The sequence below is a fragment of the Schistocerca nitens genome, chromosome 1 (genome assembly GCF_023898315.1).
Source record: "Schistocerca nitens isolate TAMUIC-IGC-003100 chromosome 1, iqSchNite1.1, whole genome shotgun sequence".
In the NCBI taxonomy this organism is placed as follows: domain Eukaryota; kingdom Metazoa; phylum Arthropoda; class Insecta; order Orthoptera; family Acrididae; genus Schistocerca; species Schistocerca nitens.
The window spans coordinates 911551516-911574332 of NC_064614.1; the positions used below are offsets into that span (position 1 = coordinate 911551516).

The 22817-nt window shown below is 40.1% G+C and overlaps 1 protein-coding gene across 1 annotated transcript in view; it reads left to right on the top strand.

The window, feature by feature from the left end:
• Positions 1-22817, top strand: part of LOC126237335 (cysteine sulfinic acid decarboxylase-like) — a 131980-nt gene that overhangs the window by 18774 nt on the left and 90389 nt on the right. Inside the window, exon 2 of the mRNA XM_049947323.1 lies at positions 19648-19876. Within this exon, the coding sequence (XP_049803280.1) occupies positions 19648-19876 (229 nt within the window). The remainder of the gene's footprint in view (positions 1-19647; positions 19877-22817) is intronic.

Below are 22817 nucleotides of genomic sequence, written 5' to 3' on the forward strand. Positions count from 1 at the left end.
TGTAAAGGGTCTGCATCTGAACAAATACATTTGCCTGCAGTGCAAAGGCTGTATTGGAAGGAATGTTTGACATGGAAAGGATGGTAACTGTCAAAATATAAGTACTGTTGTTTGTTAGTAAGTTTGATGTGGACAGAGATGTATAGTTGGCCTTCGGTGAGGATGAGATCAACATCATGAAAAGTGGAATGGGATTCAGAATAGGACCATGTGAAATTTAATTTGGAGAAGGTGAATTACAGGAATTTCAACAGGTCAGCCTCACTATGAGTCCATACAACAAAAATGTCATCAATGTATCTAAACCAAACCAGGGCTTGAAGGCTTATGAATCTTAGTAAAGCCCCCTCCAAGTGATCCATGAAAATGTTGGCATAGGAAGGAACCATCCTGGTTCCCATGGGCATACACCTGATCTGTTTGCCCCTCAGAGGTGAAGTAATGTTGGTAAATATAAAGTTGGTTAAGGTGAGCTAGAAGGATGTTATTGGCTTGGAATCAGATGAACGTTGGCTGAGGAAATGTTCAGCACCAGACAGACCATGTACGTGGCAATTGTTGGTATAGAGGGAGATGGCATCAGTGGTGACAAGCAAGTTGTGTGGTGGGAGTGGGACGGTAATGGATTTCAGTCAATCTAGGAAATGGTTGGTATCTTTAATGTAGGAGGGAAGTCTTTGTACTATGGGCTGCAGGTATTGATCAACTAAGACAGATGTAAGATCAGTGGGTGCTTTGAAGCCAGCAACTATAGGACTGCCAGAATGATTGGGTTTGTTGATCTTAGGAAGAAGTTAAAACGTGGGGGTGCTTAGTTAGGATGGGGTAAGTCCTTGTGAGCAGTCTGAGGTTTTTTAGGATGGACTGCAGGTCAGTTTGAATCACAGGGATGGGATCTTGATTGCAGATGCTGTAAATAGAGGTGTCAGACAGCTGGCATAGACCTACACTAACATACTTATGTCAGTCAAGTACCACAGCAGTAGATCCTTTGTCTGCTGGGAGGATAATAATGGAGTCATCAGCTTTTAGGGCATTTAGAGCCTGGAGTTCTGCAGAGGACAGGTTAGGGTCATTTTGTAGGGACCTGAGGAAATGTTGTGTAGTAATTCTGGATGTGAGGAATTATTGGAAGGCTTTTAAGGGATGTTTCTGAGGTAGAGGTGGTGAATCAAGTTGGGATTGTGGTCAGAACTGTTCAAGGCAAGGTTCAATGTCAAGTTTGCTGTTGTAAAGGTTTTGGGATTGGGTTGCAAAGTGATTTTTCCAGTTGACATTACCTGTAAAGGAAAGTAGGTTCTTCACCAAAGTAGCATGGTTGAATGCAGGTTTAGGGCTGGAAGTGAGACTCTTGGATAATGGATAATACAGATAATTCAGAGGGGGGGGGGGATAGAGTGCTTTGGGCGATAGGTTGAGAACACTGTAGTATTGTGACTTAGTCTTGTAGTTATAGTTATGAGTTATTACAGGTCAGGGAGGCAGTAGTGAAGGCTGTGGGATGTTAAGGATGTTGGTCAAGCTTGCTCTGTAGGAGAGGAGTGGTGGTTGATGGTATGGCTATTTGGGAGGCTGCAAAGGGGCAGGAAGGAAAACACCACTATTGAGGTAGTTTAGGAGAAGGTGGGATAGCTTTTTGAGATGAAGTCTGGCATGTTGTTGCAGTCTGAAATTGGCTTGGTGGATGATACCATCCAAGAAAACGTGAGGGGCAGATAATTGCAGGATTTTGTAGAAGGAGAGAGGTCTGGTGGAGTGGAAACTGGCAGATGAGGCATTTAGGTCACTGATTAGTCGGCCAAGTGCAAGAGATGGCCATACTTGAAACTGTAAAAGAGGATGGTGTAGAGTAGGATTGCATCCAGAAACAGGGATTTTCAATATTAGGGCTTTGGGAGTAGCTCCAAGGGACAAGCAGATCTTTCTTGCAGAAGAGTTGAAGGGAAAGGAAGAGGGGTAAAGGAAAACGACTGGAGAGGCTTAGGGAAAGAGGTACAGTTTGAAAAAGTCACCCAGAACCCCGGATCAGAGGAGACCTACCAGACAGGATGAGAAGGAAAGACTGATAGTGGAGTGTGTATACAGGCAACAGGATTTGCAGAGCATGCTGCACAACAAGGCAGTCATGACCTCAGTGCCTGTTTTACCACACACACCATCTGAATTCGTCCCCCAGACACCATTTTCTCAGAACTCCACAGGTGGAAACTAGCACTACATGTCCTTGGTTCTCAACATCCACCTGGCCATAATTTATGTTAACTCCTTCCATCTTAGCATTTATTCACAGCAACTACTCCTTTCTTCACTCCAGTTTAGTTTCCTACATCTTTCATTTTCTGACTCACCTATTTTTTGCCATCACCCCTCCCACTTCTGTTACACACAATGCACTTAGCTTTACACTCTTATTAACTGATGCACAATGTTTTAGTAGTAATCTCTGTCTTGCATATCATCCTGTCTTCCACCTTTAAGCTCTCAGTTTTTCAAATCTTGTCTGGTGCAGTCCTCAACAATCGGTCTTTCCTTCTCAACCCGTGTGGTAAGCCTCTCCTGATCCAGGTTTACCTAAACCTCTCCAGTTCTTTTCCTTCACCCTTCTTCCTTCCCCTTCAACTCTTCTGCCAGAAGATGGAGCCACTGGCTCCAAAAGCTTGTAATAGATAAATCCTGTGTATGTGTTCCCTTGCTGCTGCTTAGTGAGTAGATTTTTTTATCTAAAGGAAAGCAAGAGTTAGATGTTTCAATATCAAATGGCTAGTTACTTCTCATCCTTACATCTCTGAACAGTTCAGTGATAAAGGCATTGGTATTGTATATGAAACTAACTGGGACCCAGTGCAAATAGGGCACTTCAGAATGGATATTATGCAACATTTACTTGGACTGTGTGCGGATCATGAATTGTTGGATGTCTCCAAGAACCAATAAAGATTACCACAATTTCTTGTTCCAAGACTGGGTAATACAAGAGGCCTGACAGTAACACAGAAACAAAATAAATTATTCAGCAAAGTGCGAAAGAGATATCTGGAGTATTATGTGAAGGTTGCTAAAACACATGGATGGCCTGAAGCTATAGTACGAGTGAAGAGGTTAGTTGCATTCTGTGGAAAGTGGACAGAAGGCTCTGAATTCTCATGCCCACTTGGCTACTCAACACATTAGAAATTGTAAACGTGATAATTTGCTTTCCTTTCATTTATAGTTTAGATAATGTTTACAAATAGTTTCTGTTTCTAATTATCATTGTGTAATGACTAAACTGTAACAGTAGGCATTGACACAGCACACTATGACATCACATTTCTGCTGCCATCCTCAATTTTCTAGCTGTCCTATAAGGTCCACTTTTAAGTAAGTAGGGAGTTAAATAACTTTCTTTGACAAGATTCCCAAATTATTTTGTTAATGTGAACTGGCTAGGCCTCACCTCACACCTGGCCTGTAGGTGAAATATTCACTGCTATGTGTGTAGCAGCCAACGTGTTAAAGATGGAGGCTTGAGGTGGTAGCATGAAGCTTCCACTATTATACCTAACCTTTACGGCTGCATTCAGAATGCACCTGTCAACAGTGATATCTAATTGTGTCAACAGTGATATCTAATTGTTCAGCTGAAGGTTGTTTTATGTTTTAAAAATAATTAAAACATTATCTTGGGACAGAGCAGCCCGTGGCTTGTGGCACTGCTGTCTGCAAATTCAGCCTTTTTCACAGTGGCCTGCATTTTTTTGATCGTTGCAATGTTTAACTGAGCATTAAACAAATAACTTTATCTTTTATGCTACAAGTACTGCAAGTTCCTTTAAGATCTAAGCTACAGTGTGCAAGAAGGTCATTTCTGTCAGTAATAAGAGGAAAAATCTGAGGTGAAATTTATTGATTACTTAAAGATACCTTTGTCTCTCACTAACAGACTTGTGTGTTTCAAAAACAGAGCTAAATTAAAACAAATTTTGACAATGTACACTACTGTTGAAGATGGAAACATCATGCTGAGATTTCAGAAAAGTTCGTAACAGGAGGAAATCTCCATGGCATACAGTCAGTATAAAGAAACTTCTAACAAAAAGGAAATTGCTACATAACACATGTAAAACAAAGTGTTGGAGTACAGATAGAAAGAAGCTGAATGAAACACATTTGGTTGTCAAGAGAGCAATGGGTGAAGCCTTCAATGAGTACCGTAGCAGAACATTGTCAAATGATCTTTCACAAAACCCAAAGAAATTCTGGTCGTATGTAAAGGGCATTAGTGTCACCAAAGTTAGTGTCCAGTCTACACCCAAATCAACATCTACGTCTATAATCTGCAAACCACCATGAGGAGCATGGCAGAGGGCATGCCTCATTGTCAGTTATTGCTCCATTTACATATTGAGTGTGTGAAGAATGATTGTTCGAATGCCTCTGCACATGCAGTAATTATTCTAATCTTATCCTCATCTATGTCCACATCTACATAATTACTTTGCTATTCACAATAAAGTGCCTGGCAGAAGGTTCAATGAACCACCTTCAAGCTGTTCTCTACCGTTCCACTTTCGAATGGCGCTTGGGAAAAACGAGCACTTACATTTTTCTGTGTGAGCCCTGATTTCTCTTATTTTATCATGATGATCATTTCTCCCTATGTGGGTGGGTGCCAACAGAATGTTTTTGCAATTGGAGGAGAAAACTGGTGATTGAAATTTCATGAGAAGATCCCACTGCAATGAAAAATGCCTTTGTTTTAATGATTGCCACTCCAATTCACATGTCATGTCTGTGGCACTATCTCCCCTCTTTCTCAATAATACAAAATGAGCTGCCCATCTTTGTACTTTTTTGTTGTTATCTGTCAGCCCCACCTGATGCGGATCCCACTCTGCACAGCAGTACTCCAGAATAGGCAGACAAGTGTGATGTAAGCAGTCTCTTTAGTAGACCTATTGCACATTCTAAGTGTTCTGCCAATGAATCACAGTCTCTGGTTTGCTCTACCCACAATATTATCTATGTGATCGGTCTAATTTAGGGTATTTGTAATTGTAATCCCTATGTATTTAGTTGTATTTACAGCCTTCAGATTTGTGTGATGTATTGCGTAATCAAAATTTAGCAGATTTATTTTAGTACTCATGTGAATTAACTTCTCACTTTTCTTTATTCAGGGTCAATTGATAATTTTCACACCATACAGATATTTTATCTGAATTATTTTGCAGTTCGATTTGGTCATCTGATGACTTTACAAGATGGTAAATGACAGCATCATCTGCAAACAATTTAAGATGGCTTCTAAGATTTTCTCCTATATCGTTAATATAGATCGGGAACAATAGAGAGCCCATAACACTTTCTCGGGGAACACTGGATATTACTTCTGTTTTACTCAATGACTTTCCATCTGTTACTATGAACTGTGACTTTTCTGACAGGAAATCATGAATCCAGTTGCACAACTGTCGGCAGCCTTCTGGAAATCTAAAAATATGGAATCAATTTGACAGCCCCTGTCAATAGCACTCATTACTTCATGAGTATAAAGAGCTAGTTGTGTTTTGCAAGAATGATATTTTTTGAATCAATGCTGACTATGTGTCAATAAATTGTTTTCTTCGAGGCACTTCATAATTATATGGATATGATGTCTGTTCTTTCAGACATGTCCAAGAGAACAGACACCATTGATGAACTGCAGCCATCTAGAACAAAATTAGAATTGTATATTAATACCTTCAGCTGCTGACAGGCATTCATATGTATCAATGGGGACAGGTGAAAATGTGTGCCCCAACCGGGACTTGAACCAGGGATCTCCTGCTTACATGGCAGACGCTCTATCCATCTCAGCCACCGAGGGCACAGAGGATAGTGCAACTGCAGGGATTTATCCCTTGCACGTTCCCCGTGAGACCCACATTCCCAACTTAATGTCCACACACTACATTCGTAGTGCCCCTGCCCACTACACTCATTACTCACGGCAGACAATCTTACTTAGTTCCGTAATCTCATGCATGCCTCCCACGAGACCCACATTCTCACCTTATATGTCCACACACTACATTCGCAGTGTCCCTACCCAATACACTTATTACACATGGAAGACATTCTTACCAAGTCTCGTAAGAGCTCCGGTAATATGTGTGCATCCACACAGAAGAGGAAGGTCATGGCCGGAATTGTCAGAACATATAGGACACTACAAATGTAGTGTGTGGACATATAAGGTGATAATGTAGGTCTTGCGAGAGACATGCACAAGATAGTCCCTGCAGTTGCACTATCCTCTGTGCCCTTGGTGGCTCAGATGGATAGAGTTTCTGCAATGTAAGCAGGAGATTCTGGGTTTGAGTCCCAGTCGAGGCACATTTTCACCTGTCCCTGTTGATATGTATCAATGCCCATCAGCAGATGAAGGTATTAATATATAATTCTAATTTTGTACTTAATAATGTTTGAGTACATTAAATATTCCAAAGCCCTACTGCAAATTGACATTAGTAATATGGGCCTGTAATTCAATGGATTACTCCAACTTCCTTTTTTGGGTATTGGTGTGACTTGAGCCCTGTATGAGTGATACGTAGGGGTTTGTAGTCAATTCCTACAGTAATCATTTAAAGTCAGTTCATGACACTTTGTCAATAGACTTTCTCAGGATAATTTACATTTGTCTTCAACAGTCTTCCAGTTCAGTTCCTTCAGTATGTCTGTGACACCCTCCCACAGAGTAAACAAACTTGTGGCCATTCATGCCGTCTTTCTCTATATATGTTCAGTATCCCCTGTTATTCCTATCTGTTACAGGTCCCCTACACTTCAGCAATATTTTAGGATGGGTTACACTAGTGGTTTGTAAGCAATCTTTGTGGACCGATTGCACTCCCCAGTATTCTAACAATAAACTGATATCTACCACCTACTTTACTCACAATTGAACCTATGTGATCATTCCATTTCATATCCCTACAAAGTCTTACACCCAAGTATTTGGATCAGTTGACCAATTCCAGCAGTGACTAATTTATATTATGGTCATAGGATATTATGTTTTTTGTTTTTTGCAGTGCACAATTTTATATTTCTGAACACTTGGAACAAGTTGCCAATGGCTGCTTTATGTTCAAATCTTATTAAGATCTGAGTGAATATTTATGCGCCTTCTCTCAGATAGTACTTCATTGTAGATAACTGCATCATCTGTAAAAAGCCTGATTTTACTATTAGTATTGTCTTCAAGGTCATTAATATACAACATGAACAGCAAGGATCCCAGCGCACTTCCCTGGGTCACACCCAAAGCTACTTCTACATTTAATGGTGACTCTCCATCCAAGATAACATGCTATGTCCTGCCTACCAAAAAGTCCTCAATCCTGTCACAAATTTCGTTTGATACCCCATATGATCGTACTTATGATAATAAGCATAGGTGCGGTATTGAGTCAAACATTTTTCGAAAATAAAAGATACCACATCTACCTGGTTGACTTGATCTAAAGCTTTCAATATGCCATGTGAGAAAAGTGCAAGTTGGGTTTCACATGATCAATGTGTTCAAAATCCAGTCCCTAGTGAATGAAACAGGAACTGAAAATGAGGATAGCAAAGCAAAAGCTGAAATGCTTAACTCCATTTTCAAATGTTCCTTTACAAACAAAAATCCATGAGAATTGCCCCAATTCTATCCTTGTACCACTGAAAAGAAGAATGTAAACAGCTGAAATTGTAAAAATTGAACAAAGCTCCAAGACTTGTTGGAATCCCTGTCAGATTCTATACTGAATTTGCAGCCGAGTTAGGCCCTCTTCCAACTATAATCAATCATAGATCCCTCAAATAATAAACCATGACCTGCTCTTGGAAAAAAGCACAGGTCACACATACAAGAAGGGGAGTAGAAGTGATCCACAAAACTAAGAGGGTTGTACCAAAAGTAAGGTTGCCACATTTTTTACAAATAGAAAACATTGTTTATTGTTATTGATTTATACATTGTTGAAAAGCTTACACTTTTGTCTATTTTTCATCATAGTCTCCATTTTTCTTGACACACTTTTGAAGAAGGTGCTCCAGCTTTTGTATTCCTAAGCCGAAGAAGTCTCCCACCAAACCCGTTGAGGAAGCGTGTGACCTCTGCTCAGACTTCATAGTCGCTCTTGAAGTGATTGCCACCTAAGTGTTCCTTTAGCTTGGGCAAGAGGTAATAATCACTGGGGGCTAAGTCTGGGCTGTATAGGGGATGGGGCATAACAGACCACCCAAATTTCTTCAAAAGCTCCTGTGTTTGACGAGCGACATGGGGTCGAGCATTATTGTGAAGAAGCACTACTCCCTCCGTCAATCATCCCCTCTGGTGATTCTGGATTGATGGCTGGAGTTTGGTCAATGTTTCACAATATCTGTCTGAGTTTATTGTCGTCCCAGTTGCATGAAATGGATGACGAGTACCCCCTTCTGCTTCCAAAACACAGTCACCATAACCTTTTCTGCTGACTGCATTTGTTTGAAATTCTTTGCTGGCTGTGAACCGGAGTGATGCCACTGACAGGAATGTTGTTTTGTTTTGGGGTTGTAATGAAACACCCATGTTTCATCTCCCATGATGATAGATTCCAACAACTTCTCCTTGCTGCCTCCCCCCTCACACTGTTGAAGAAACTTGTGAGCACAGTCAAGGCGTTACTCCTTGTGTCCGTCAGTCAGCAGCCGGGGTCCCAGTGAGCACACACATTGCAATAACCCAACGTTTTTGTTAAAGTCCTTTCATCTGTTCTGTGGGAAGCTTCATGAATGCATTCAACAAGTTCATGGAAAGTGACCCTCCAATTTTTGAGCAGCTCCCTGTTGATCTTCTGGACAATCACATCCAAAACTAGTGGTCTTCCACTCTGTTCTTCGCCGTGAACTTCCGTGAAACCCTCAGCAAAAGCCCTGCACCATTTTGCAGATGTGCTGAATGGTCATGTACTCTTCACCATGAACCTCAGTCAGTTGCTGAAGAATCTCCATGGGCAGTAACTTCCTGGTGTGGAGAAACCGGACTACAGCTTGAACCTCACACTTGGCGGGAGCGGTGATCAACACTTTCAACTCTGATGGCTGCCACGCTAACACTGAGCAACATAGAAAATTGTGGACAGGTGGGCTTGAGAGTGGGGGAGCCACTGCACATGACACTGTTGTTGGATTTAGCCTAGCACCTTCCCTTGAGGCTGTAGTTCATTGGGAACCTTACTTTTGGTACAGCTCTCATACAGTCCAATATCCTTGACATTCGTTTGTTGTAGAATCTTAGAATGTATTCTAAGCTCAAACATTATGAGGTATCTTGAACAGCATGACCTCCTCAATGGCAACCAGCATCGATTCCAAAAACATAAATCATGTGAAACCCAACTTGCACTTTTCTCACATGACACTAAAAACTTTGGATCAAGGCAGTCAGGGGGATGCCGTACCTAATTTCCATAATGCATTTCACTCAGTACCACACCTATGCTTATTGTCAAAAGTTCGGTCATATGGGGTATCAAGTGAAATTTTTGATTGGGTTGAGGACTTTTTGGCAGGGAGGACACAGCATTTTATCTTGGATGGAGAGTCATCATCAGATGCAGAAGTAATTTCAAGTGTGTAGATGATGCATTTATCTACAATGAAGTACTGTCTGAAGGAGGCTGCATAAATATTCAGCCATATCTTGATAAGATCACAAAGTGGTGCAAAGATGGGAACTTCCTTTAAATGTTCATAAATGTAAAACTGTGCACTTCACACAATGAAAAAAAGGAAAAATGTAGTATCATATAACTATAATATCAATGAGTCACTATTTGAATCAGCCAACTTACACAAATACCTGGGTGTAACACCTCATAGGGATACGAAGTGGAATGATCACATAGGCTCAGTTGCAGATGCAGCAGGTGGTAGATGTCAGTTTATTGGTAGATTACTGGGGATGTGCAATCAGTCTACAAAGAGATTGCTTAAAAATCACTATTGCAACCAGTTCTACAATATTGCTCAAGTGTGCGGGACCCATACCAAATAGGACTAACAGCAGGTATTGAACATATACAGAGAACCACAGCACAAATAGCTGTCACAGATTTGTGTGACTGGTGGGGTAATGTCACTGATATATTGAAGGAACTGAACTGGAAGACTCTTGAAGACAGATGTAAACTATCTTGAGAAAGTCTGTTAACAACATTTCAAGAGCTGGCTTTAAATGATGACTCCAGAAATATACTACAATCCCATACATATTATTCATATAGGGATCATGAGGATAAAATTTGATTAATTACTGTATGCACAAGGCATTCAAACATCTTTCTTCCTGCACTCCATACATGAATGGGACAGGAAGAAATCCATAGTTGGTATAATGTGTGTACCCTGTGCCATGCACCTCACAGTCATGTACAGATTACTGATGTAGATATAGATGCGTAAGTATATGTAGATGTAAATGGAACACAATATGACAATTATAATATGTGCAAAACAAAACCTTACACTGCACCAGTTGAATTTGCAAGAACTATGTTGATATCATGAATCTAAAATTTTTGTTACTGACATAGAAAAAAAGGTCAATGACTGGAAAAAAGGAGAAGTATTGCACATAAATACCTGCACTGCAATACAGGGTGAAATATTATGAAAAGATGTTGCTGCCAAAGTTTATAGAATACACAACTGTAGCTCACAGTTTAGTACAAAATATGTTATCTGCAACACTTGTAAGGATCAAAACAATTCTCAGAAATGTACCTTTTATCACATAAATATACCCCGAAACCATGGGAGAAACATTGCTTTTGAATGTTGATGCTGTTACCAAAAATTTCTAAGAATTACAAATGTGCAAGGGTTGCCTGAAAATTTCTCTACCTGAGAGTGAAAGTGAGAATTTATGATTTCAAAGAAGTTTTACCTTTAAACATAATCTCCCCTGATATTGATACATTTCATGCAGCAGTGTTCCAATGCCATTATCTTCTTTGTAGTGTTTCTCCAGAAATGCTGCTAAGTACCCATCTACAGCTGCAATGGCTTCTTGTTTGGATGAAAAGTGCTGACTGGTGTGGAATTTCTTCTGTTTTGAGAATAGATGGAAGTCTGAGGGAGCCAAATCTGGTGAACAGAGTGGATGTTCCATCACCAGACAGTGCAAACTCAATTTCTCCGTTGCCAAGACATTTTTGTAGGCAGGTGCATTGTCCTGATGGAATATTATTTTTTATTTCTTTAAGGTGGGTCTCTTTTCTTGAATACTTGTATCTAGTTCCATTAGAATTTGAGAGGAGTATTTTTCAGTTATGGTTTTACCTTCTTCAAGATAATCAGTCAACTAAATTCGTTTTGCATCTTAAAACTTCATCTTCATGATCTTTCTCACTGATAGCACTATCCTTACGTTCTTGGCAGTTGAAGAACTGGCTTCTATCCACTGCATAGACTCCTGTTTGGATTCAGGTGTGTAGTGGTGCATCCTTGTTCCATCCACAGACACATATTTATGCAAAAAGCCACTTCTGTTTTTCTTAAAAGGCATCAAGCAATTTTCAGAAAGTTTCATGTGAATACATTTGTGATCCACAATGAGCACAAGTGACACCCATATTGTGCAAAGCTATATTGTGTTCAGTTCCTGCTGCAAGATGTGACAAACATCTTCCTTTAATATCCCTAGAGCATTAGTATCTTTATATGCAGTACTTCCAGAATCATATCATGCACTGTATCAATGATTTCCAGGGTGCTTGCACTTTTCGAACATCATTTGTATTGTCATGGACTCTTTCACAGCCATGTTTAAACTTGACCACCAATTTCTTCATGGTAGAAACTGAAGATGAAGAGCTGTCGTACACATTTACAAGCCACAAATGAAATTCAGTCAGTATTATAACTTCTTTTTCAAAGCATTTAATCACTGAACGATACTTGATTTTTTCCATCTTCAACACCATGCTCACCACAACTGCTTTGAATGAATGCTGCCTAGAATGGCTTTCAATTTTATGTTATAACTACTAACGTGTGGCAACATAAGGTGAAAAGTCATGTAAGTAGTGCTGCAGACTCTGGGCAAAGTTGAGAACTTTTCAGACAGCCCTCATGGTTTATAACCTGCAGAATAGTACAAATTTGGTGTAGCATTTGTAAATGTTAGAAAATTCACATTGTGTGATACACACAAGCCCTGACACAAACAATGAAGGATTCAGATAATATGGCATGAAAAGTAAAATATTAAAATCTAAAATTTCAAATCTGTGACAATATTATGAAAAGGATAGATTGCTACTCACCACACAAGAGGGGAAGTTGTCACAAACAGGCACAGCAAAAAGACTGCTATGCATGTGAGCTCTTGGCCAAAAGGCCTTCTTCTAAAGCAGAAACCACACACACATTCACACAAGCACAACTCACAAACACTTGACCAGTGTCTCTGGCAACTGAGGGCGGACTGCAAGCAACTGCTTCTGACTGGAGAAGAAATCTGTATGGTGGGGATAAGGGGGCTGAGATGGGGAGTGGGAGGGTATAGTGCTGCTTGTGGGAGCATGTAGGGATGTGGTGGGGACAGGGTAGGAATGCTAGGTGCATTCGAGAAGTTTGAGGGAGTCGGAGAAAGAGGAGTGGGAAAGGAGAGAATTAGAGCAGGTGGTAACAAAAGAAAAAGACTAGTGGATGCATTGGTGGAATAGAAGGCTGTTCAGTGCTTGAGTTGGAGCAGGGAAGTGGATAGGTGGGTGAAGGACAGGGACTAGTAAGTTTGATGCCATGGGGTTGGGGGAATGTAGGATATATTGCAAATGTCAGAAAAGTTGGTGTTGGTAGGAAAGATCCAGATGACACAGGCAGCTGGGTGGTCCAGCTGTCTCTTGGCCGCAGTTTGTAGGTGGCCATTCATGCAGATAGATAGCTTATTGGTTGTCATGCCCTTGTAGAATGCAGCACAGTAGTTGCAGCTTAATGTGTAAATCACAGTACTGCTTTCACAGGCAGCCCTGCCTTAGATTGGACAGATGATCCATGTGACTGGACCAGAGTACGTGATTGTGGGAAAATGTATAGCTCAGATTTTGTATCTAGGTCTCTTACACAGATATGAGCCATGAGGCAAGGGTTGGGAGCAACAATTGAGTAGGGATGGAAAAAGATATTGCATTGGTTCAGTGGGTGGTGGAACACCACTGTGGGAAGGTTGGCAAGGATGTTGGGTGTAGATATTCCTCATTTCAGCAGATGACAAGAGGTAGTCAAAACTCTGGCGGAGAATGTGGTTTAGTTTCTCCAGCCCATGGTAATACTGAGACATGAGAAGAGTGATCCTTTGTGGGCGCATGGTGGGAATATAGGAGGGTTGAATGCCTGGAGGGACAAGGCACAGGAGATCTGTTTCTCTGCAAAGTGGGAGGGTAATTTTGATCTCTGGAGACGTTAGTTAAACTCTCAGTATATTTGGAGATGGACTGCTTGTGACTACAGACACAACAGCCATGAGTAGCTGGACTGTATGGAAGGGACTTCTTGTAAGGAACAGTTGACAAGTGTCAAAGGGAGTGATTGCTGGTGCTTGGTAGGTTTGATATAGATGGAGGTACCAATGTAGCCATCTTTGAGGTGGTCAGTATTGAGGAAAAGAGGCTTATTGGGTTAAGGAGGACCAGGTGAAGTGAGTGGGGGAGAAATTGTTGAGTTTCTGAGTGAATTTGGATAGGGTGAACTGACCCTCAGTCAAAATCATGAAGACATCATCAATGAATCTGAACAAGGTGAGGGGTTAGGATTCTAGGTGGTTAGGTAGGATCCCTCTAGATGGCTGGTGATAGGATGGCATATGATGGTGGCATTCAGGTGCCATTGTTGTATCACAAATGTGTTTGTGGGTAACGCCTTCAAAAATGAAGTAATTGTTCATGACGATATAGATGGTTATGCTGACAAGGAAAGAGTCTGTAGGTCTGGAATCAGTCAGCATTGCGAAAAGTGGCATGTAATACCAGCAAGACCATGGGCATGAGGGATATCAGTGTAGAAGGAGGTGGCATCAATAGTGATGAGCAGGGCATTGTATGGTAAAGGAACAGGGATCGTGGAGAGTCACTGAAGCAAATTGTTGGTGTCTTTGCTTAGCTAAGATTCGCTTGTTGGGGATGGGTGGGGGTGGGGGAGATTGGAGGGGAGAAAAGTACCTGTCCACAAAGCGATGTCCAGGAAAGTTGGGTTTATGGACTTCAGGAAGCATGTAAAAAGTAGGAGTGCAGGGAGTGGCAGGGGCGAGTGAAGAGAGAGGGCAGAATTTCTGGTTGGGGTTAAGGATTTGAGGATAAACTAGAGATCCTGTTGTATTTGTCAGCAATAAGGATTAAAAGGTGAGGATCAGTTTTTAGGTGGGGGTTGTGGCTCCTTCTGCAGATGTAAGGTAGGTGTCCATGTTTTTGGATTTGGGGGAGTGGGTGAGGAAAGTTTTGAGGTTAAGAAAGTCTAGAATGTTAACAGGGTTTGGTTTGGAGGCAGTGGTGGTGGATCATGGTTAGATGGAGGAGTAAACAGAAGAAGGCAAGGTTCAACATTGGCTTTAGTTTGAGTTTGATTGGTAAGTTGGTGACAAAAAAGTGTTTTCATTGTAGGAACCAGAGAAGGAGAGGGTTTTAACAAGTCCAGCATGATTGAATTTGGAAGTGTGGCAAAAGGCAATACTTCTGTGGACTAAGGCTTTTGGAGAAAATGTTCAAGACTGTGTTGCACATCTGTTTAGGTTCTGGATTCTGTGTGGTGGTGGGAGAGAGTTTCTGGAGGTGTGCTAAATATAGTTTGTTTGTGAAGCATGATTTGTCATCTATGAGGGGATGTAGAAGAAGTTTGCAGGCTGTTGTAAATGTGATAGATAGTTGTACTCCAAGACAGGAGGAGGAGGTGAACAGGCTGGATAGATAGCTTGTTGGTTATCGTGCCCATGTAGAAAAAAGCACAGTGGTTGCAGCTTAGGTTGTGATCACATTACTGGTTTCACAGGTAGCCCTGCCTTTAATGGGATAGGTGATGCTTGTAACTGGATTGGAGTAGGTGCTGGTGGGAGGATGTATGTGCCAGGTCTTGCATCTAGGTCTATTACACGGATGGGAGCCATGAGGAAGGGGTTGGGAGCAGCAGTGGAGTAAGGATGGAGAAGGATATTGCTCCTTCCATCTGTGCCAATACAGAAAAGTATTCTTATCCCTAGCCAGAACCCAGTCTCTCATATTTCTCCAGCATTGTTGCCTGATTTGTTGAATCCCCCCAGATAGCCTTACCATAAAATTGATGAACTCCAGGTGCAACTCCCCCTTCCACAATGACCTACATATGTTCAAATTCTACCAGTCTGTACCCATTACCAATCTAATCCTGCAAAACCATGTAAATCAGGCCCAGTCCTGCTTGCAGTACCTCCTCTCCATGTGTAAAATTTCTTCACCCCATCTCCAGGAACTAGACCATCACTTACAACTACACCTCAAAAAACTCTCCAATCTGGTCTCCTGCAATGCCACCATCCTGTGCCAACCTATTCATAGGCCATCTAGAGGAGTCCTTCCTAACCACCCAGAATTAGAAACCCCTCTCCTTGTTTAGATTCACTGATGATATCTTTGTGATTTTGACTGAGGGCAAGGACATCCTATCCAAACTCCTCTGAATCGAAATGCCTTCTCCCTCATTCTCTTCACTTGGTCCTCCTCAACCAAACAAGCTGCTTTCCTTGATGTTAACCTCCAGTTCAAAGTTGGCTACATCAGTACCTCTGTCCATATGAAATCTACCAACCACCAGTAGTATATCTACTTCAACATCTGCCACCTATTCCATATGAAGAAGTCCTTTCAATACAACCAAGCCATTCTTGGATGTCACACCTATGGTAATGAGCATTTTCGCTCTGAATATATTAACTATCTCACTGAGACCTTCACAGATGAAAATTGCCCTTCAAACCTTGTATAAAAACAGATCTCCCATACCTTGTCTCTCCAGTCATCTACCACCACCCACATTCCCACTTTCCAGCCACAAAGGAGCAGTCCCCTTGTGACTCAGTACCAACCCAGGCTGGAGCAACTGAATCACAGCCTCTGACAGCCTCTCGTTGTCCCCTGAAATGAGGAACATCCTACCCATCCTTCGCACCTCTTCCATAGTGGTATTCTGCTGCCCACCAAACCTACACTCTATCCTTCTCCACCCCTGCTTCCAACCGTTTGCCTCCTGACCTATCCTGTATATCCTCCCACCAGCACCACCTATTCCTGTCTGATTCACAAGCATCACCTATCCCATCGAGGTATGTTTTCCTGTGAAAATAGTCATGTGGTCTGTAAACTAAGCTGTAACTATTGTGCTATGTTCTACTTTGGCATGACAACCAACATGTTGTCTGTCCACATGAATGACCACTGACAAACTGTGGCCAAGACATGGCTGGACTACACAGTTGATGAACATGCTGCCCAACACAATGTATTTCAGTTCAATAACTGCTTCACAACCTGTACCATCTGGATCCTTCCTACCAACACCAGCTTTTCTGAATTGTGCAGGTGAGAACTCTCCCTGCAATATATCCTCCTGCCTCACCCTTCACTAATCCCTGGTGTTCACCCACCAGTCCCCTTCCCTGCTCCCAATCCAGGGCTACACAGCCTTCTATTTCACCAGTGCACCCACTAGTCTTTCCCTCTCTCTCTCTTTTTTCCCCTCCTCTATTTCTCTTATTTTCCACTCTCCTTTCCCCTCCTCTGTCTCCCCCCTAACCTCCTGATTGCACCTAGCAGCCCTAACCTGACACCACCAGATCCTAGTATGTTCCCACAAGCAGCTCTAAATACTTCCCCTCCCCACCACAGCCTCTTCCTTACAACAACCACTCAGATTGTTTCCCCCATCAGACACAGTTGCTCACTGTTCAGTCCCAGTGCCCAGAGATAGTGGTTGTGTGTGAGAGTTGTTGTTGCATGAATGTGTGTGTGTTTCCTACTTTAGAAGAAATCCTTTTGGCCAAAATCTCACATGTGTAGCAGCAGTCTTTTTATTGTGCCTGTCTGTGACTCAACATCTCCTGTGTATGGTGAGCAGCAGTATATCCTTTTCATAATACTGTTATTATTCCACCCAGGATTTCTGTTAGTAGTCTTTCAAATCAGGCATGCACGGTTTCAGACAAAGGAAAAACTTGAAGTTGCCTAACATATGGAAATCATTGCATGAAATGCATAGATTTATTTCTGAGTTTGTTACCTACACTAGCATGACAAAGATCATCACAGTAGTGTCAGTTTATCATACTCAAAACAGCAAAAACTGTGAAATAACAACAAATCATGTCTTCCAGTAGGGGTGTTTAATGATCTTGAGAAATCCTGTTCATGAAATGTGGAAAACATTTATTCTAGGAAGACTGTAAGTCAATTCTGATGCAGTCAGTGTACATATCCCGCATGGTCATGAGAATAAGGTAATAGAGATTAGGGTGTTTACAGAGGCATATAGATAGTCACTTTTCTCTTTCTCAATTCATGAATGGAACAGGACATGAAATCAATAATATAGGTACAAAATACCCCCTGCTATAAGCTGTACATTGGCTTTTAGAATATGTATTATATGTAATAAAATGCTACTGACATCTGTGAATGACACTGTCTTTAGTGATGACAAGTGGTATTACAAAACAGGTAGAAATTTAGATTAATAGGGGATCTAACACAAAGCCTTGAGAAACTTAATGACTAACTTTCCTGTATCTTGAAAGGTGGTTTTTCTTTTAAATAAAAATTTCTATCCTCTATTGCCCCTAGAAGAACGCAATTTAAGCCCATTATAAACAACACCACAAATATCATAACTGTATAATTTCCTAAGAAGCAGATTGTGACTGATGAGTTCAAAGGGTTTAGCTAGGTCTATAAACCGCCAACAGTCTAAATCACCTTGATCTAAAGCATTCAGGGCTTCATTCAAGAAGTCAAAAACAGTTGTTCAGTATGTATGTTTTCCTGAAACTATTTTGATCATTGACTTATACTTTATTTTTATTCAAATGTTAGATGACATATCATGAATTACTTTTTCAGTCATTTTAGAAAAGGTAGCTAGTAGTGAAATTGACCTATAATTTTGTTTTATGTTTGTTGGGAATACTCCTGTACTAAATGGGACTAATTCATCAATTAAATGAGAGCTTTTTTGCTTTGACTTTGGGTAATGGTGTTATTTGAGATACCTTCAAGAGCACAGGATGGTTTTATTTTTTAGTTTATTGATTTTGTTCCTTATTTCTTTAATAGTTCCCTGTGCAGCTGCCTTTAGCTTCTCTCATATACTGATAGTTTCAAAGGTGCATTTTGTTTTGTTGCTGCCTAAAACTTTCTATGAATTTCTGACAATTTCATGATGCATTGTGTTATCCATGTACTTGACTTTATTTTAAATTTTACTTTATTTCTGAGAATGCAACATCAACACATTATTTATTGTTGCAAAAAATTAATGAATCAAATATGTGACTGACATCATCTTGGGACACCTCTCAATTTCCTTTTTGTAACATGCAGTTGAAAAATTTATGTTGTTTTTATTAATCATTCTTCTTGTGATACAGTTGTATTTATTTTGCAGTTATTATTAATCATTTTAAGGACAAATTTAATTGCCTTTTGATCAGGAGAACCAGTGTTAGCAGTAAACTTGGTCATTCAGTAAATGCAAGACTAAAAGTACAAAACTTTGGGGTTGGGATCCCTGTTAAATCTTATGATTATGTTTCTCACATTTAATGTGACTGTCATCTGTATGATATTTATGATATTTTCATGCATGAAAAGCATTTGTTATATTCCTCATTGTAACTGGCATGATAAACTGATTTTTCAAGTTGAAGAAAGGCAATGACTACCATCACCATAGTGTTAATACTAAATTTAATGCTATTACTGCTTTGAATTTTTTTGTCAGGCAATGGATTGGGTCAAATCCATTAACACTGGTAAAACAATTAAATGGTACACCAAGCCTACATGATTTAGTCTAGAAAACTCCTACCATCTTGTCTAGAGTTAGAGAGAGACAATTTGGCATGACATCATTCATTTTACTGAAAGTGGTCCTTGCACTAGTGTGAACCTGTGTCACTTTCTAATGAGTATGAGAACTTCTCCACAAAGTATTCTGTTGTATATACAGAGAGAGGATGCTATCACATATAATGTTGAGTGAAGCATCATCCGTCAGCAAAAATGTGTGATTCTCCTTACAATTAACAGAATTGAATTAATTGCTGTGACTTGTGTTACTCCACCTCACTGGTCTGATACTAGAAGTTGCATACTGCTGCTTAGGTGAGGTATGCTCATGCTGTTTTTGTTTTATTCTGAGATGCAAAGTATCATGCTACTCATCTTTCTGATGTCATTCTTGATGGTCTTAATGAGTTTATATTAAAGCGCATTGATCTCTGTGCACAACATATAATGCAATGAAGACTGAGATTTTAACTGATGATGAATTTTGATAATGATAAATTTAAAAGCTATCCTTTCTTTCAGGTGTAGAAGTTCTAATATAAAAAATATTATTTCCTCCTCACAGCCTTGATCCATATGGACTGGCAGGACAGTGGGTTGCTGCCTCTCTTAATGCAAGTGCATATACATATGAAGTGGCTCCTGTATTTACCCTCATGGAAATGACAGTTCTTGAGAAAATGAACCAATTAGTTGGATTTCCTGATGGTGAAGGAGTTTTTTGTCCCGGAGGATCTTTAGCAAATGGATATGCTATAAATCTTGCACGGTACAGATTTTCTGCTGACATAAAGGTACAATATTCTTAGAGAGAACTCATTTCATGTTGTTATGATAGACATAATTATGATTAGACGTGAGGTTTGTATCAGACTTTTAGTGCTGTACATGACATAGATGAGTCTCCTTTGTTCTGTTTACAGATAACTACTGCTTCTTACATACAGAATTTCTGCCATGTTTTATAAAAAAACATTTAAAAATTTAATTTCAGAGATTTCCCCCTTGATTATTATTGGAAGATATATTTTCAGACAATTCCAATTTTATGCATAGGTAATGATTTTCTTCCGTTGGTCTTTGACATACTCTGTGCATTGCGTTATTACTTCTCTCCTTTGCCAGACTTCTCGTCTTAGAGCAACATTTACTCTCAATGATGTCAATTATTTGTTGCATGTATTACAATATGTGTTTTTTCCCTACATCTTTTTTTTTCAGTCTGCACCTCCCTGTGGTACCATGGCAGGTATTCCCTGATGTCTTAACACATCCTGCCCCTTCTCTTAGTGTGTTCCCCAAAAATTATTTTCCTCACTGATTCTGCAGAGAGCAACCCAACCTCTTATGTTATATTGTAAGTAATAAGATAAGATTTGGTTTTGACAAGTGATCAAATAGTATTTACATGGTAGTGAAAATGATGACCATAGATTTGACAACAGCACCAAATGAAGACAGGTTTCCTGTCAAAATGTTATTCACAAAAATGGAATCATCAACCTTCCTCAACTCCTTATCCCAGTGCAGGCATATTTCTTTTCTTCAATTGTAATGGTGTATCTAATTTCTCAAAACTTAATGCAGCTGTGTAATTATAACCATTAATCTAACCAAATTTTTCAGAACTCGTATTTTATACATAAAGTTTGTGACCATTGCTAGAATTCTCAGCTGAAATTAGTATGTGATATCATGCCTGATGTAAGTTCAGCACTACCAACTCTGATTCTGTTCAAGGAAATGAGCAAGCAAAAAGTACTTAACTTTGTTTTCACTTAAAACTTCTGGACCATTGTCTCAATGCATAAATCTTTCGCATAACATTTCATCTCCAACTAAGGGAGACATCTTCAGAGGTGAAGTGGCAAATTGCAACCAGAACTTGAGGGAGCACCGAACATATAGGCAATGTATAGGACACCATGGCCCATCACATTACATTGGATATGAGATTATCTCTGGTAATGCCAAAATTATTTATTGAAAGTAATCAATCATTCTTTTGCAACATTGACATCCAAATTTTATCTGATGTAACACCTTCCTCTTTTCTGTAAAAATTATTATGGTGTTTATAAATCTCTATAGCCTCTCTATGCATGCATGCATGCATGATATGTGAGTTTTTTGACATGACACTCATCCCATTGAATTTTCTTTCATGGTCACCCTCTCGGTAAACATGTTCCATTAAGACCAATTTATCAGTATCTCTCAAGTGGCAGTTCTTCCTGTGTTCAACAAGAAGGGTATTAACACTTCTTTTCATAGTACCAATATAAACCAGTCCACAGACACAAGGAACTTAACATACACCCAATGTAGCCAAAGGATGCCATACATCTTTTACCAATCTTAAACATTCTTTTATGTTCCTGGTGGGTCTGAAGATAGCTTCCACACCATACTTGCTCAACACTTTCACAATGTGATCTGTAATCTTACTAATGAACAGGTATTTTGGAACACATATTATGTTCGAGTATAATGACTTTTCTGGAGATTAGAAATCTACTCTGTAGGAATCAGCATGGGTTTCGACAAAGATGATCGTGTGAAAACCAGCTCATGCTATTCGTCCACGAGACTCAGGGGGCCATAGACACAGGTTCCCAGGTAGATGCTGTGTTTCTTGACTTCTGCAAACTGTTTGATACAGTTCCCCACAGTTGTTTAATGAACAAAGTAAGAGCATATGGACTATTAGACCAATTGTATGATTGGATTGAAGAGTTCCTAGATAACGGAGTGCAGCATATCATTCTCAATTAAGAGAAGTCTTCTGAAGTAAGAGTGATTTCAGGTGTGCTGCAGGGGAGTGTTGTAGGACCATTGCTATTCACAATATATATATATAAATGACCTTGTGGATAACATCAGAAGTTCACTGAGATTTTTTGCGGATGATGCTGTAGTATATCGAGAGGTTGTAACAATGGAAAATTGTACTGAAATGCAGGAGGATCTGCAACAAATTGATGATGGTGCAGCGAATGGCAATTGAATCTGAATGTAGATAAGTGTAATGTGCTGCGAATACATAGAAAGAAAGCTCCTTTATCATTTAGCTACAATATAGCAGGTCAGCAACTGAAAGCAGTTAATTCCATAAATAATCTGGGAGTAGTCATTACGAGTTATTTAAAATAGAATGACCATATAAAATTAATCATCAATAAAGCAGATGCCAGACTGAGATTCATTGGAAGAATCTTAAGGAAATGCAGTCCAAAAACAAAGTAAGTAGGTTACAGTACACTTGCTCACCCACTGCTTGAATACTGCTCACCGGTGTGCGATCTGTACCAGATAGGGTTGATAGGAGAGATGGAGAAGATCCAACGGAGAGCAGCGCACTTCATTACAGGATCATTTAGTAATTGCAAAAGTGTTATTGAGATGATAGATAAACTCCAGTGGAAGACTCTGCAAGAGAGATGCTCAGTAGCTCAGCACGGGCTTTTGTTGAAGTTTCAAGAACATACCTTCACCAAGGAGTCAAGCAGTATATTCCCCTCCTGTGTATATCTCATGAAGGGACCATGAGGATAAAATCAAAGAGATTAGAACCCACACAGAGACATTTCGACAATCTTTTTTTTTTCATGAACAATACGAGACTGGAATAAAAGAGAGAACTGACAGAGGTATGCAAGGTACCCTCTGCCATGCATCGTCAGGTGGTTTGTGGAGTATGGTTGTAGATGTAGATGTAGAGGAAAAATTTCCCTT